The sequence below is a fragment of the Papaver somniferum genome, chromosome 8, assembly GCF_003573695.1.
Source record: "Papaver somniferum cultivar HN1 chromosome 8, ASM357369v1, whole genome shotgun sequence".
NCBI lineage: Eukaryota > Viridiplantae > Streptophyta > Magnoliopsida > Ranunculales > Papaveraceae > Papaver > Papaver somniferum.
The window spans coordinates 128,273,699-128,288,471 of NC_039365.1; the positions used below are offsets into that span (position 1 = coordinate 128,273,699).

At 34.9% G+C, this 14,773-nt stretch overlaps 2 protein-coding genes across 2 annotated transcripts; both read left to right on the top strand.

The window, feature by feature from the left end:
• Positions 1 to 7,794: 7,794 nt before the first annotated feature.
• LOC113303004 lies at positions 7,795 to 12,459 on the top strand. Its single transcript, XM_026551979.1, has 9 exons — positions 7,795 to 7,934; positions 8,152 to 8,291; positions 8,408 to 8,541; positions 9,027 to 9,201; positions 9,650 to 9,760; positions 10,023 to 10,742; positions 11,448 to 11,630; positions 11,728 to 11,919; positions 12,066 to 12,459. Exons 2-8 carry the CDS (start codon positions 8,268 to 8,270, stop codon positions 11,902 to 11,904), a joined length of 1,524 nt encoding a protein of 507 aa, XP_026407764.1. The 5' UTR covers positions 7,795 to 7,934; positions 8,152 to 8,267; the 3' UTR covers positions 11,905 to 11,919; positions 12,066 to 12,459.
• Positions 12,460 to 13,063: 604 nt separating this feature from the next.
• Positions 13,064 to 14,539, top strand: LOC113306528 (tetraspanin-8-like). Its single transcript, XM_026555456.1, has 2 exons — positions 13,064 to 13,808; positions 13,898 to 14,539. Exons 1-2 carry the CDS (start codon positions 13,539 to 13,541, stop codon positions 14,207 to 14,209), a joined length of 582 nt encoding a protein of 193 aa, XP_026411241.1. The 5' UTR covers positions 13,064 to 13,538; the 3' UTR covers positions 14,210 to 14,539.
• Positions 14,540 to 14,773: the final 234 nt, after the last annotated feature.

Here is a 14,773-nt window from a genome sequence, read left to right on the forward strand (position 1 = left end):
CTCCTTTTCTCCACTCACTATGTGCACGTGTCAACCTTCTTCTTGGTAGCAAACTAATGTAAAACAAACTAGAAGAATGCAATTCAGAGATTGCAAGGGATGCGAAAGGAAGAGATATAGAACAGGAAGAATAAGCTGTAGAGAAACTGAGAAAGAAGATTAATAAACTTTTGATAATAATAATAATAATGTCTTCTCACAAGATACTAGCCAGCCTATTTATATAGGCATGAAACAGAATTCTAAAATAAGAAAGGAAAAGTAAACGAAGTCTTAAAACAGAAAATAACTAGTCATTAAGAGTTCTAAAAATAAGAAGAAGAAGAAACGAAAAACTATCAGAGATGTTCTACATCAGCCCCCTTCTTGAAAAAACAACTTGCCCTTAAATTGTCAAAATGAATCAGCGTAAATCATTCTCTCCATTGAAAGTAAAAACTTGCTGCACATTAAATTTGTTAGATATGTTCCAACTGGACTGAAGATCCACAACATAAGCATTATCACTTATTTTCTTCAAAATCTTGAAATACTTCTTCATTTTTGTTTTGTTGTACGTACCAACTGGAAAATGTTCTTTTCTAAGATGTATCATTACCAGTTCTCCTTTTTTTTTAAATGTTTTAATCCGCCCGTGTTGATCAACAACTGTTTTGTACTTAGCATTTGAGTCTTCCATCTTAGTTTTCACCTCTTGATGAAGTTGAGAAGCTTTGTCAACTAATTGATCAGCTTTTGCATTAGACTTTGGAGGTTTAGGAAAAACTACCAACTCCAGTATATGGTTTGGTACCTTTGAATAAACAATAGCAAATGGTGACTTACCAGTAGAACGGTTCACAGATATGTTGCAAGCAAATTCCATATGAGGAAGAAAAGTCTCCCATTGTTTTTCTTTAGTGTCATCAATCGTAGCACGTATCAAATTTCCCAAAGATCTGTTGACAACTTCAGTTTGTCCATCAGTTTGAGGATGAGCAGTATTACTATATTGCAATTTAGTTCCCAATCTCATCCACAGAGAATTCCATAAATAATTGAGAAACTTAGTGTCACGATCTGATGTGATGGATTTAGGTACTCCATGCAATCAAACAACTTCCTTGAAAAATAAATAAGCCACGGCTGAAGCATCCGCAGTCTTCTTACAGACGACAAAGTGAGCCATTTTAGAGTATCTATCAACAATAACCATCACGGAATCATTGCTTTTAGCAGTACGTGGTAATCCAATAATGAAATCCATACTTACATCAACCCAGGGAGCTTCAGGAACTGGTAAAGGGGTATAAAGACCAGTATTTTGAATAGTACCCTTGGAGCGTTGGAAAACCATGCATTTTTGCACAAATTTCTGCACATCTCTCTTCAAAGAAGGCTAATAATATCGTTTCAACTAAAGAAATAGTTTTATCACGTCCAAAATTTCCACCAAGACTACTACCATGCAGTTCATGAATCAAATGAAGTTGTAAAGAACCTTGTGGAATACAAAGACGAATACCCTTGAATAAGAATCCATCATGTGTAAGGAAGTCATTGACTCCAGTAGTCATATGCCCACATTGATCCCATATTGTCTTAAAATCATCATCATCAACATACAAATCCTTGATGTAATCAAAAGCCACGCTCTCATTGCGAAGAATGACAAGAAAGTGAGCACGTCTACTCAAAGCATCAGCAACTTGATTCAATTTACCACTCTTGTGTTTAATATAGAAAGTATATTGATTTATTGTAGATAGCCACCTATCATGCATACGATCTAACTGAGCTGATGTCTGTAAGAACTTCAAAGCTTGGTTGTCTGTGTTAACAACAAACTCATTGTGAACTAGATAAGGATGCCAATGTTTTAAAGCTTGAACGAGAGCATACAATTCAAGCTCATAAGTAGACCACTTCCTTTTAGCTACTGAATTTTTTTTACTATGAAAGGCAACTGAATAACCACCTGAGATAACACAACACCAATTCCCACAATAGAAGCATCACAATCAATTTCAAATAGTTTAATAAAGTCCGGCATTACAAGTACTGAAGCACTACACAAGTTTTATTTAAGAAGGTTAAAACTCTTATATGCTTCTTCAATCTATAAAAAATTCTCTTGTTTCAAACAATCAGTCACTCCAGCAGCTATGAAGCAAAAATTGCAAATAAAACGCCTATAAAAATATGCCAAGCCATGAAAACTTCTAATATCTTTAATACATGTTGGAGTAGACCATTCAGATATGGCTTTAATCTTCGAGTTGTCAACTGTAATTCCTTGATCATATATTATGTATCCTAAAGAAGTGATTGAGTTGGATAAAAAAGTATACTTTTTAAGATTCACGTAAAGTGCATTATCTGCAAGTGCTTGAAATACTTGTGAGAGGTGGAAGATATATATGTTCTTATTTACTGCGACTGTAAATCAAAATATCATCAAGATAAACAATGATGAATTTACCAAGGAAAGGTTGCAGTACCTGATTCATTAATCGCATGAAAGTACTAGGTGCATTAGACAACCCAAATGGCATTACTAGCCACTCACATAAACCCTCACGTGTTTTAAAAGTTGTTTTTCATTCATCACTAATCCTAATACGAATCTGGTGATAATCACTGCGAAGGTCAATTTTGGAAAACACTTTAGAACCAACAAGAATGTCAATCAAATCATCCAATCTTGAAATTGGGAATCTGTATGGAATTGTGATTCTGTTTAAGGCTCGACAGTCAATGCACATTCTCCATCCCCCATCTTTTTTATCAACTAGGAATGCTGGACTAGCACAAGGACTTTTACTTAGGATGATCAAACCTTTCTCCAAAAAATCATTTACTTGTCCTTGTAAATTCTCATGTTTTTTAGGACTTAACCTATAATGAGTATGATTTGGAAAGGATACACCTGGAATGAAATCAATCTGATGTTGTAGATATCGCATAGGAGATAAAGATTTAGGAAGTTCATCAGGAAATAAATCATGAAATTGATCGATCAAAGGCTGCACCTTTTATGGAATCTCTATTATTGGTTTAGAGTTTTCACGTGAGTTAAGAGTATGTGTTTGTAGCTCTTTCATAATGGTATACTTGTCTTGCCATCACTGCGCTCCTTATAAATGGTTGTAGACTTAGAAGGAAATAAAGTTCTTCTTTCCATCCTTGTAGAAAGTATATGTGCTCTCAAAATAATTGTGAACAACACGCATATCATATTGCCATGTATTCCAAGAAATAAATGTGTAGTAGTCATGTTAATCATATCACACAAGACCGAGTCTTCATATCCAATGAAAGAAAATTCGACAAGACATTGGTGGGTAATTTTTTGAGAAGAAGAACTATTAACCCAACCAACTGAATAAGGACGAGGATGTGGGATAACTGGTAATCCTAACTTTTGAACTGCATCAGCTGAAAAATAATTATCCATGCTTCCACTATCCATTATCAAATCACAAGTCATTCCTCTAATTAAACACCTTGTTCTGAATATATTGTTCCTTTGTGAATAAGAAGGTTGAAAGCAACAAAGGTCGAATCATTCCCAAATAATGTTCATTATAAATCTCATGAACCTCTTGATAATCCTCATTACTCTCTTCATCGTCCTCAGATTTCTCGAAATCATGTGAATCTTCGGCACTCGGAAGAGGTATGTCCAGGTTTTTGAAATTTGTTACACTTGTCTCCCCTAAATTTGACATAAGGGTTCCGAGCTTTGGATTGTGGTGGGAAAGTTGTTTGGCTTTTATTAGGAAAACGAGAATTGAAGTTGTTGCTTGGACGAGAAGTAAAAGTTTGTGGCTGCTGTACGGATTGAATTTCAATAGGACTAGCTAGGAAGAATATGAGAGTTATTCTTTGACATAGGTGACTCAGTATTAGTAAAGTTGGGTGTTTGATGTTGTTTTCGAGACGAATGATATGAAACGTCATCTTGAGAATAAGGATTTCTTAAAGTTGGGTATTCAATTCATTTAGGATTTCTTAAGATAGTCCAAGTGAGAGATATATAAGGAATCTTATCGATATTTGTAGTTAAAATATGTGTATTATATCTCACATTAATCCCAATCTATACCATAAGAGTTTCATGGATTCTCATGGACAATTTTTTTTGTTGTTGTTAAATTACAACATGCTATATTTTTCCACTACCACCACCGTACACAACTACCACCACACACCAACCGGCACCAATAACACCAACAACAACCACCACTGACCATCAGTACTAACAACCACCAACCACCACCACCACAACCACCAACCTCCACCGCTGCCATATATACCAACCACCACCACAACATACACCACCACCTCAACTTATGAATGTTTTTATTTGAAAGGGAAACATGACCTTGATTTTTTGAACTATATTATAATTTGGTAATCCACTTTAACTTTTATAAATATAAATTAATCTTTAATTCAATCCATTATATATCTACAAGAACGTACAAAATTCTTTTAAGAAACATTATAAATTCACTAGATTCAGATAAACTGATATCTATTTTTATCTATATAAATCCTGATGGTAAGAATTTAACAAAAAAAATATCGCTATAGTCATTAGTACTTTCATGCCAAAATCAGCAAAATGGATGATCTCTTAATGCAAATATGAGTGATTCTTTTACTAGTAGTCCTCTTTTTGTCTAATTTGTTTTGTCAAGGAACCATTCATAACCTGATCGTGGCTACGTAGATACAACAATATATGTAAATCTTGTCGTTATATTTTTGACCTTGGTTATATAGGTTGTAATCTATTTTCCCCCGTTTTTTCTCTTTTATACAGATTTGTTAATGAGTTGTGATTTTTTGTAGTCACGGAAGAAGCTAAAAATAGATGATAATATAGAAGGAAGTGAAAACGGTAATGTTAATCATGGGGCACGAATGGTTGGTGTAACATTCGGCGACAGAGAAGAAATGTTCAACTTTTACAAGGATTACACCAAACGATTGGGATTTGGGGTAAAAAATTAAAATAAAAAAGATGATAATGGGGTTATAAGATGGACTACATTTACATGTACTAAGGCGGGTAAGCCTATGAACAAAATAAAAAATGCGTTGAAACATTTACCTAATAGTAAAACAGATTGGAAAGTTCAACTATCAACAAGTTTAAATATAGACGGTCAACGGTAGCATAAATCTTGTCCACGATCATGTCATTTTGAGCCATATCTAATCTCGTTTTATATCTTATCAACGATACATAAGTGCTTCAGCAAAGAAAAGACTTAAGGTAAATGAACAAGAGACAATCAAAGGAAGTAAATATTTTAATTCTTTTGTGGTTGAAGAAGGCGGGCACGGAAATCTTACATTTAAAAAAAAAGACACCTTGAATTATATTTAGAAAGCACGAAATTACAACTTGGAAAAAGATGATGCTTTTGCAGTTCAAAAATAGTTTATAAAGATACAAAGTTTGAACTTTGATTTCACCTACAATATGGACCAGGATGATGCCGGTCGCTTAAGGAATATGTTTTGGGCATATTCAAGGAGTAGAGAAGCATACAAAGAATTTGGAGAAGTCATCACATTTGACATCGCTTATCTGACAAATAGGTATGCTATGCTTGGGCACGAGCTGATTTCGAGTGAATACATATATATATTTGTTTGGTTATTTGAAACATGGCTTACATGTATGCATGGGAAAGCTCCAAAAAGAATCATAACGAATCAAGACAAAGTTATGCAAAACGCTATAGGCACTGTGTTTGCAAGTGTCAATCATCGTTGGTGCCTATGTCATGTCATAAAAAAGTTACCTGGAAAATTTAAAAGCTACAAAAAATATGAGGCTATTAGTCTTGATATGGTAAGTGTTTTTTACGATTCACAAAATCCCGAAGAATTTGAACGAGATTGGTATGTGTTTCTTGAAAAATATAAGTTGCATGAGAATGACTGGTTGACTATATTATACCAAGAAAAACATCTCTGGGTGCCGTATTTCGTCAAATCCCATTTCTGGGCGGGATGTCAATTACTCAAAAAAAAAGAAAGCATTAACAATTTCTTTGAGGATTATGTTCTAAAACCACTTTGAAGCAATTTATTGCTCAATATAAACAAGCAACAAAGGATAAAGTGGAAAAAGAAAGCCAATCTGATTTTAAATTGCACAATCAAATGCTATTAATTGTTAATACTTATGAGTATAAGGTTCAAAATCGAATGCTATATACCACATCAAACTTCAAAGAGTTTCAACATGAACTAACTGGAATGATGTACTGTATATTTATGAGTTCCCAAGAAAACGATAATCTCTAAACTCATGGCATACGGGAAGATATCGTAGTTGGCGAAGGAAAAAAAAGAATGATGTTTACCGTATCATATAAGAAAGATGAATGTGAGGTACAATGCAATTGTTGTTTGTATGAATTTAGGAGAATCCTTCTCAGAAACACATTAGTTGTCCTTATTTGTAATGATGTTGACGAGTTTACAGAAAAATATATTTTAAGGCGACGAAAGGAAAATATGTCTCGAAACCATACAAAGGTCGAAGTGAATTTTAATGCTTGATCTGTAACTCCTGAACGACAAAGGTATGATTAAATATGTTCAAACTATATGAAGATTTCAGATCTAGCATCCATGAGTAAAGAACATGGTACTCATGTTATCGAGTGGATGGATACTCTTTCCACGAAATTGAATGATCCAAAACAACAATGGTCTAGTGCTAGTGTGCACTTCAACAACTTACTTGATCCACTTGTTTCTCAAACCAAAGGCCGACCACAAAAATTGAGATCAAAAACCAAATTGCGGGGAAAAAATACATAAGAAAAAAGATTTGAGATCAGTTTGGCGAAAATACACAGATATAATCTACTTCTACAATACTTAAAAATATTCAAGTACTTTCTTGCGTTACTAAGCGTACAAATTAACTTATGGGGATGTTTTTGTAGGATGGTCGAGTTGATGTTTAAAAAACACAAGAAAAGGAACAACTCGAATCAGTCCAAGACTATAGCTGGTACTCCAGAAAAATATAGAAAAAGGAACATTAAAGCTCATTTGAGTAACAATACCCCTATGAAATCTTGTAAAAGAAAGACTAAAAATGAATCGGGTAATGATACTGCAAAGAAGCCTGAAAAAAGAAGCAAACAAAACCAGTATGCTCAAGATGCTAAGGTGACTACTGTTCAAGATGTTGGAGTAATTACTTGGTAGTATGTATCCCAAAATTGTGTTTTTGACAACATATAAACGAAAATTCAAAATTTGGAGCACGAAAGACAATTGAAAAGTCTATGCAAAGTTCTGTCCAGGACTGCATTTCGGCAGATTTCAGTTCTGATATACTTTGCATTTCTTTTCATACCTATTAAATTAGGGCTAAGAGTTGAAATTTCCCAATTTGGAGTGTCGTTCGTGGAAATGCCTCAAATTTTTCAAAATTAATGGAAATTCCCCATTCCGTCAATTAAGCCGATATCGATAGTTAAGTGGTCAATTTTGCACTCATGTGAAAAAAAAAATCATCTTTAACCATATTTTTATTAAATTTACATTTTCTTCATAAAAAATTACCAACCCTTTATATTGCAATACGTGCCATATTTTTAAGGCCACCATCACCACCATCACCGTCCCCTGAACCACCTAACTTAAATTTTGTTCTAATTAAGTCAAGACAATAACGTAACTTTACCCGTTTTTAACGCATCCCAGCCACCTTTCCAGCTCCACTTAAATTTTGGCAGTACCCCAATTGGTTTGGGTATACACCCCGATCTGGCGAGTCAAACGAATGGAGAGGGGTGCATCCCTAAAGAATTTGTTCGGGAAAGATATTTCAAAATTTTCACGTCGCGGCAAAAATATGGAAGACGAAAATAGAGAAGCTCAATCCAAGCACCGCAACAAAGGATCTACTGGTAAATTTTCCATCTATAATCTAGCGAACATTCCCACATGTAATTTTCCTTTGAACTCTTTAACCCAATCGGAGATTGTAGGTTATGATTTTGGGTTTATCAAGTTTCAATCTAGGGTTTTCAAATGAATTTTGTCGCCCTTTATTACATTTCTTGCTATATATTTGTCTCTCTTCTGTAGATCATTTTGTTTTTCGATTTTTCGTGGATTGTGTAGATTGTGGCATTAAAGGGATGGAAACTCTCGTTGCTTCAGTCAGTGGTTATCATGGTTGCGAAAGATTTAATCTTATAAAGCTTATTAACCACACTGGTGCTAATTAAGTTGGCAGAATGAGCAGATCGATCACACATCTGGTTAGTATTTTGATTATTAGGTCAATAGGAGTAGCTTACTGGATTCTTTAGTCTTAATTTTAAACTTTTCAACTGAAATGTCGTATTTGGATTATATTATTTTTTTTTTCACTCAGGTTTGTTGGAAATTTGAAGGAAGTAAATATACGCTTGCTCGAGAGCTTGGAACTATGATTGTTAGCCATAGTTGGTTTGAGGATTGTGCTAGGGAAGGAAAACGTCTTCCTGAACATCCTTATCTCATGCAAAGGTAGTGATTTTAGCTGTTCAAAACTAGTAAGGAAGTGGGATCTTTGTTTTTCTTCCATGTTTGTTATTGAAATTTGTTTACATACTCCAATTATCGGTCAAGATATTGGCGTCTGAGTCTGTGTATCGTGCAAAGTTATTTTATATTTTTAGTGTACAAAAATACAAGATTTGGCTGTTTTAGGTTGTTAGTCATTTACGACTGCCAATATTTAGAGCTAATGGGAACATAAAGAGATTTACAGATGACTACATCATGGATATGTTTCATAGAACATTGGAATCCTCGGAAAACAAAGAGGATGAAGTTTTCCATGCTTGTTCTTGTGTTAGGTGAACAGGCTATGAAAGTTTTCTTTATACATGATGAATAAAATTTAATAGGATTTGGGTGTTCATATCAAGTTTCCTAGGCTTATTTCTATGCAATGTATAAAATTTCTCTCTGATTTACTCATTCAGTAAGTGTGTAAATTATGTCCACAGTGGTCACCAAGTAGGACATCTGTTGTGGGAACCTCCAGTAGATGTTTCGAGAGAGAGCTTATCAAGTAGAGAGAATGGCACTTTGTTCTATGACAGACCAAATATATTCAAGAACACCAAGGAAGTGGAGATTGATAAAGAGTCTTTGTGGCCGAGTTTTCATTTGTTAAGCAAGGTAGCTCTGTAAGCTGAATACTTGTTTCCCTTAAATGGATTATATGTCACTTGTTGACTGCCCTTCTTCGGTGTTGTTCCAGCAAAAATATTCGATTTGAATGGTCTCCTCATTTGCTCTGTTCTTTTTTAAACTATACAATACTAAATGTAAAGGAAATGGTTTTTTAAATTGTTTTTCGACTCCCAAATACCCAGTGACTTCTGATGGAACTGATAAAAATAGGTATGTTTTGATCTTTTCACCTTTAATAGATTTAAATGCAAAATTTGTCATCAAACAGGGTCCACTCACGTTGTATATTTAGCCGTTTTTCATCCTTTTCGTAGGGAGTGGTGCTTCTATTTGGCCCCACATTCCTTGTACCATACTTTCTTGCTGTACTAGAGGGATGTTTTTACTACAGGCTATGTTTGTTTAATATTGCTCGCTCAATTTCAATCTGCAGGAGTTACTTTCTGATAGGGGTAAGAAAACCATGATGGTAGGTACAAGTAAGAACATCAAATTGGGGAACCAAGACATCTTGCTGGATAAACCTTTTAAAGGTAGCAAGAAGGTACTTATTTTATCCAGTGTTATCTTCCTATGTTCTCCCCTACTCTAGTCTGTTGAGTGTTAGATAGCAAATTTCTTTGCCATAGTTATTTTGAATAATATCTTTGGTAAAGCATGAATGTTAAGCTTAACAATTACTTTGTCTCTCTTTTCATTTGATTTGGCAGATACACTCTAATCATTTGCAACTTTATTTAGCTTTTCTGTAGAATACTATAAGTAATCCTTCTGTGATCTTCGCTTGTTCGTTTGATGTCTATCAGAACTTCCCTTTCTTTTCTTACCAACAGCGTGAAGGATCTAGTTTAAGTGCTTCAGTTCTCTCCGGTAACACGAGGAGTACCTATGGTGTTACTGGGAGCACAAGTAAGGATCAACCTACTCGCAAGAGTCGGCGGCTTGTGAAAAAGAGTGCATCCATAGTCCCTCATGAACCTTACAGATTTGATTACGATCAAGAAGGTTTTCCAACTGAACATTGTGACAGGATTTATAACAGCGCTAATGGTGCATCTAATGATTCCGATGATTCATTAACTATATTGGGTTGTCAGCAAGAACGTCCTCCAGCCAAAAGAAACCAAAGCAGCACCGCTAGTACTTCTGATGGGTCGAGAAATGAGGATCCAGTGATACCCCAAAGGTCAAATTTGGCAGACTTTGCCTACATCGAAGAAAATATGAATGAAGAGCAGGAAGTTGTCGAAGATATCTCGGTATTGAATAATGTCGCTATTACTAGTGATTTGTGTATATCAAATAATGTTGAGATACCTTCCCAAGAAAGGATGCCATCAGCTAGAGCTTCAGATTTTGATGGTGCGGATGGAACACACAAGGATGCTGGTGAATCTGATGCCTTGAACAAACTAGCAGAATTGTCTTGTGTAATTTGTTATACAGATTTTAGTTCAACAAGGGGTGTGTTACCATGTGGACATCGATTTTGTTATTCTTGCATTCGGGAATGGGCTGATCACACGGTATGTCTTTTCTGCTTATAGTCCTCTTTTGTTTTTTCTACTTCCATACAGATAACAACATAGCACATCAGGTATCTACTTCTAATCTTAATCCTATGCTTTAAAGTTTGGTTAAGGATGAATTATCTTTAATTATCTGCAAATCTTATCAGAAACATGAAATATTTCAATGACCCTTTTATTCAGAGAAAAATGTTGAAATAGGAATATGAAGATCTTTTGAGACACAAAACGATGTGAATTCTTGATAAGGACAAACTAGTTAATTTTCTGTTCTGTTTTATAATGAAGAGCTTTGATATAAATTTCTGAACTTATCTTCGAAAATAAGGTTAAGAATAAGATCTATTACCTTGTTGCATGACTACTTATACAAACTTTGTAAGTATTTGTAAAGGCATGCTAGAAGAACTTTTATTTGTCATTGTCAAGTGAGTAGAGCTAAATGCCATTGCTGCCCTGCGGTAACTTGAAACTAAAAAAAATCCTCCAAAATATTCTAGAGATTTTAATCTCACTTAAAATAGCTTATCGAGAAAAAAAACATGTGGCCAAATTTATTATAATCTCTTTAAGAGCAATGGGGCCTCAACACCTGTTTTGAGTGGCTTTATGTGGTCTATTACCTGTTTTTACTTCGTTGTTAAACTTTTGCCCGTTCGGTGTCCTATTTACTAGGCTTCAATTGGTGATGATTTAATGTAGGCTGCAAGGAGAATGGTTTCAACATGTCCTTTATGCAAGTGTGGTTTCTTGCGCATCACAAAATTAGAAGATGCCGACTCTGCTGATCAGAAGATATATTCACAAACTGTTCCAGGTCCCTCATCAGCCACAAACGATATTTTCATGCTTTCTGATCGGGAAAACCCTAATTTTGGAGCTCAGGTCTGCACATGCTTATTTTTCTTGTCATATTTTCTTGCCTCCTATTCATATAAACTGGTGTGTTAATGTCTAATCATTTTGTCTTTTGTGGTTTCAGCATTCTTCAGCACCCGTTTGTTGTGAATGTCGTTCTCGGGAACATGAGGATCTTCTTGCTAGTTGTTCTATCTGCAGGAATCGTTGGATCCATTCCTACTGCCTAGATCCTCCTTTATTTCCCTGGACATGTAGTAGCTGCAGGGGTCTTCGAACTATGTATCAACGACAATATTGATACAGGTGCATTTAGGTATTTCTTTGTTCCCGTTTGATCTTATTATTAGTTGTAGCAGATTAGTACATGAACTTACATTGAAAGTTTTCGCTACAGTAAGAAATACATAAAATATATTTTAGTGTTCCACACTATTTCTTTACAATGTTTCAATTCTGCAGGGAATTTGAATATTCACACCAACTTTCTCCTTGTTCACCAAGAAATTTGGCATTGTCTAGTAAAAGAAAGATCGAAACTGAGGCTGAGAGTCAGAGTGGCATTCTAGGGAAAGAATTAATGAACTTTCATTTCCATGAGCAATCATTTGTAGAGAATGCTGATTCCCTACATCACCAGTGTGAAACAAGGTAGTTAAAGATGTACCATATTTTATCTGAAATATCACTTACGTGGCTTAACATTGAGCTCAAATTGTGATCTGCAAAGCTTTGTTGTATGCAAAAGAAAAAAAACACTTAAGGGTCAATTCTATTCTCTTGTTTATAAGTATGTAGGTTTTTCCTACAGCAGAAAATTGATATATTGAACAACTCTTATACCGTCAAGAGCGAAGTACTTCCTTCTGCCACTGTTCCGTTCTCTTAAAGTTGGTCTTGAGAGAATAGTAATATGGTTTGTTTATTTTCTGGTAAAAGGGATATGTTTTTTTGTTAATAGTTTGATGTAGCATGGAAATTGAATGGGCTTGGAAATCAATTTTGAAGATGTCAGGAGAGTTCGCAAGGTGTTACCTGTAACGATCAAGTTCATGACTAGGTTGTTGACACCAGTCAGAAACTACGAACTACAGCTTCCTAGCTTATCGAAGGATTGTGGCCTGTAGAGTTTGGCTGCAGCGCTGGGCCATGTTATGGTTGACTGATGTTACCATGCAGATCATCAGTAGCTATTGCAAATCGTATGAAATGCTATTCACGGTGATGTTGGGCAGTTACTAGCGTTGTGTTGCTATGGTTCGATGGACGATTCATGTCAATTGTCTAGAAAAGAAATCCATAAGAAACATCACTGCCAGATCATACTCATTATTCATGTCCTATGTAACCAGCAAATAACACCCAAAACTGAAAATTAATCAATTGCAGCCATTACTTGAAACTACCATCATCTCCTATTTTTAGTGTTTGTTTGTGTTTTTGTTATCCTTGGCTTTCTCTAAAACGCGTTTCCATTTGTTAAACAGATTTCAACCTGCAGATGGTTTTGATGGAGAAATTCAACCCACATTCAAAACCACCTGTTATTCTTCTCATCACTAAACCCCTAATTAATCTTGCTTGCCATTCTAACCTATATATTATCCAATCCAAATCAGAAATCACAAAATCTCTATCGAGAGGGGTTATTCATTCATAAGCCATCATCCCCTTTTTCGTTTTTCAAAAGTGTGTCGTTTGAGTAATAGTTTAATCATCATCGTAAACATCTTAGCTCTGATCATTTCACTACCGTTCTTAAGTTTATCAATCAGTAAAGAAATACATGGGCCTGCATCAAATCAAGCAGAATGTCAAGAAATCATTAAAGTTCCATTATTATCATTTTCGGTGTTTATATTCATTTTATCTCTTTTGGGTATAATTGGTTCTTGTTGCAAGGTTTCATCGTTTCTTTGGATTTATATTATTGTCATGTTCTTTGTAATACTGGCTGTTTTTGGGTTCACCATATTTGTATTTGTTTTTACAAATAAAAGTGCTGGTAAAGCATTGTCAGGGAAAGGTTATAATGATAATAGACTTGGTGATTATTCCAAATGGTTACAACAACATGTTGATGGGAAAAACTGGGATAAAATTAGAACTTGTTTCGTCGAAGCTAAAACATGCGACCAACTTAGTAAAATGACCAACGAACAGAAGCAATCAGATTTCTACAAGAAACGTTTAGCTCCCATAAAGGTATGTTTTTCTTCTCTTTACCATTAATTATACATCCTGTGTATTAAGGTTTGATTAAGAAGTTACACAATTTTGGATTTGTTGATCAGGCTGGTTGTTGCAAACCTCCTAGTTTTTGTGGGTTCACATATGTGAATGCCACAGTATGGGATGTACCAAAATCCGGGCCAGAAGCCGAAGACAGTGATTGCACGACATGGAGCAACAATCAAGATGTCCTATGTTATAACTGCAAATCCTGTAAAGGTGGAGTTCTGGGAAGCCTAAAGAGAGACTGGAAACAACTAACCATTTTTAATATCGCAATACTGATTTTCCTTATCGTTATTTATACTATTGCCGGCTGCGCGTTCAGGAATACGCGTAATGATTACTACAAGCGATACCGAGGATATCATTGAACGTATCAAGCTTTCAAATAATATTTAAATTTCGAGGATTAATAAATGTTCAAGCTGCGATATGTCCGGTTAATCAATATGTGCAGCTCCATCATCCATCAGCGATTATTTCTAATCAACTTGTAGGTACACGTGTATATATTAACTTTAGTTAGCGTCCGCAGTTTCTTTTTCTTCTTTTTTCCTTTTTTCTCGAACAGTGGTGAAGTTTGTTTTTTGGAAAATTACCACATTATTAAATGATGTGCATATTCTGATCTACCACTGTTATCTATTCGATTAAGGATGCTAAAACTATTTCTCTATACACTTTTGAGTTTTTTTATTATAGAATCTTGTGGCGCGCGCGGCAATTATTATGAAGTCGCGCATCATAACCGTCCAATGTGAATCACCCTCTAGGTCTCTACAACTTTCTACATATTAATTGTTAAATTGTTTGAACATCCTTTTAGTTTCTATATAATCTTAACAGGACCTTCCCATTAGTAATATTTTGTTAAAGTATACTCATTATTATAATATTTTTTCCTCTTTTAGAATTTATAATTATAAACACTAGGA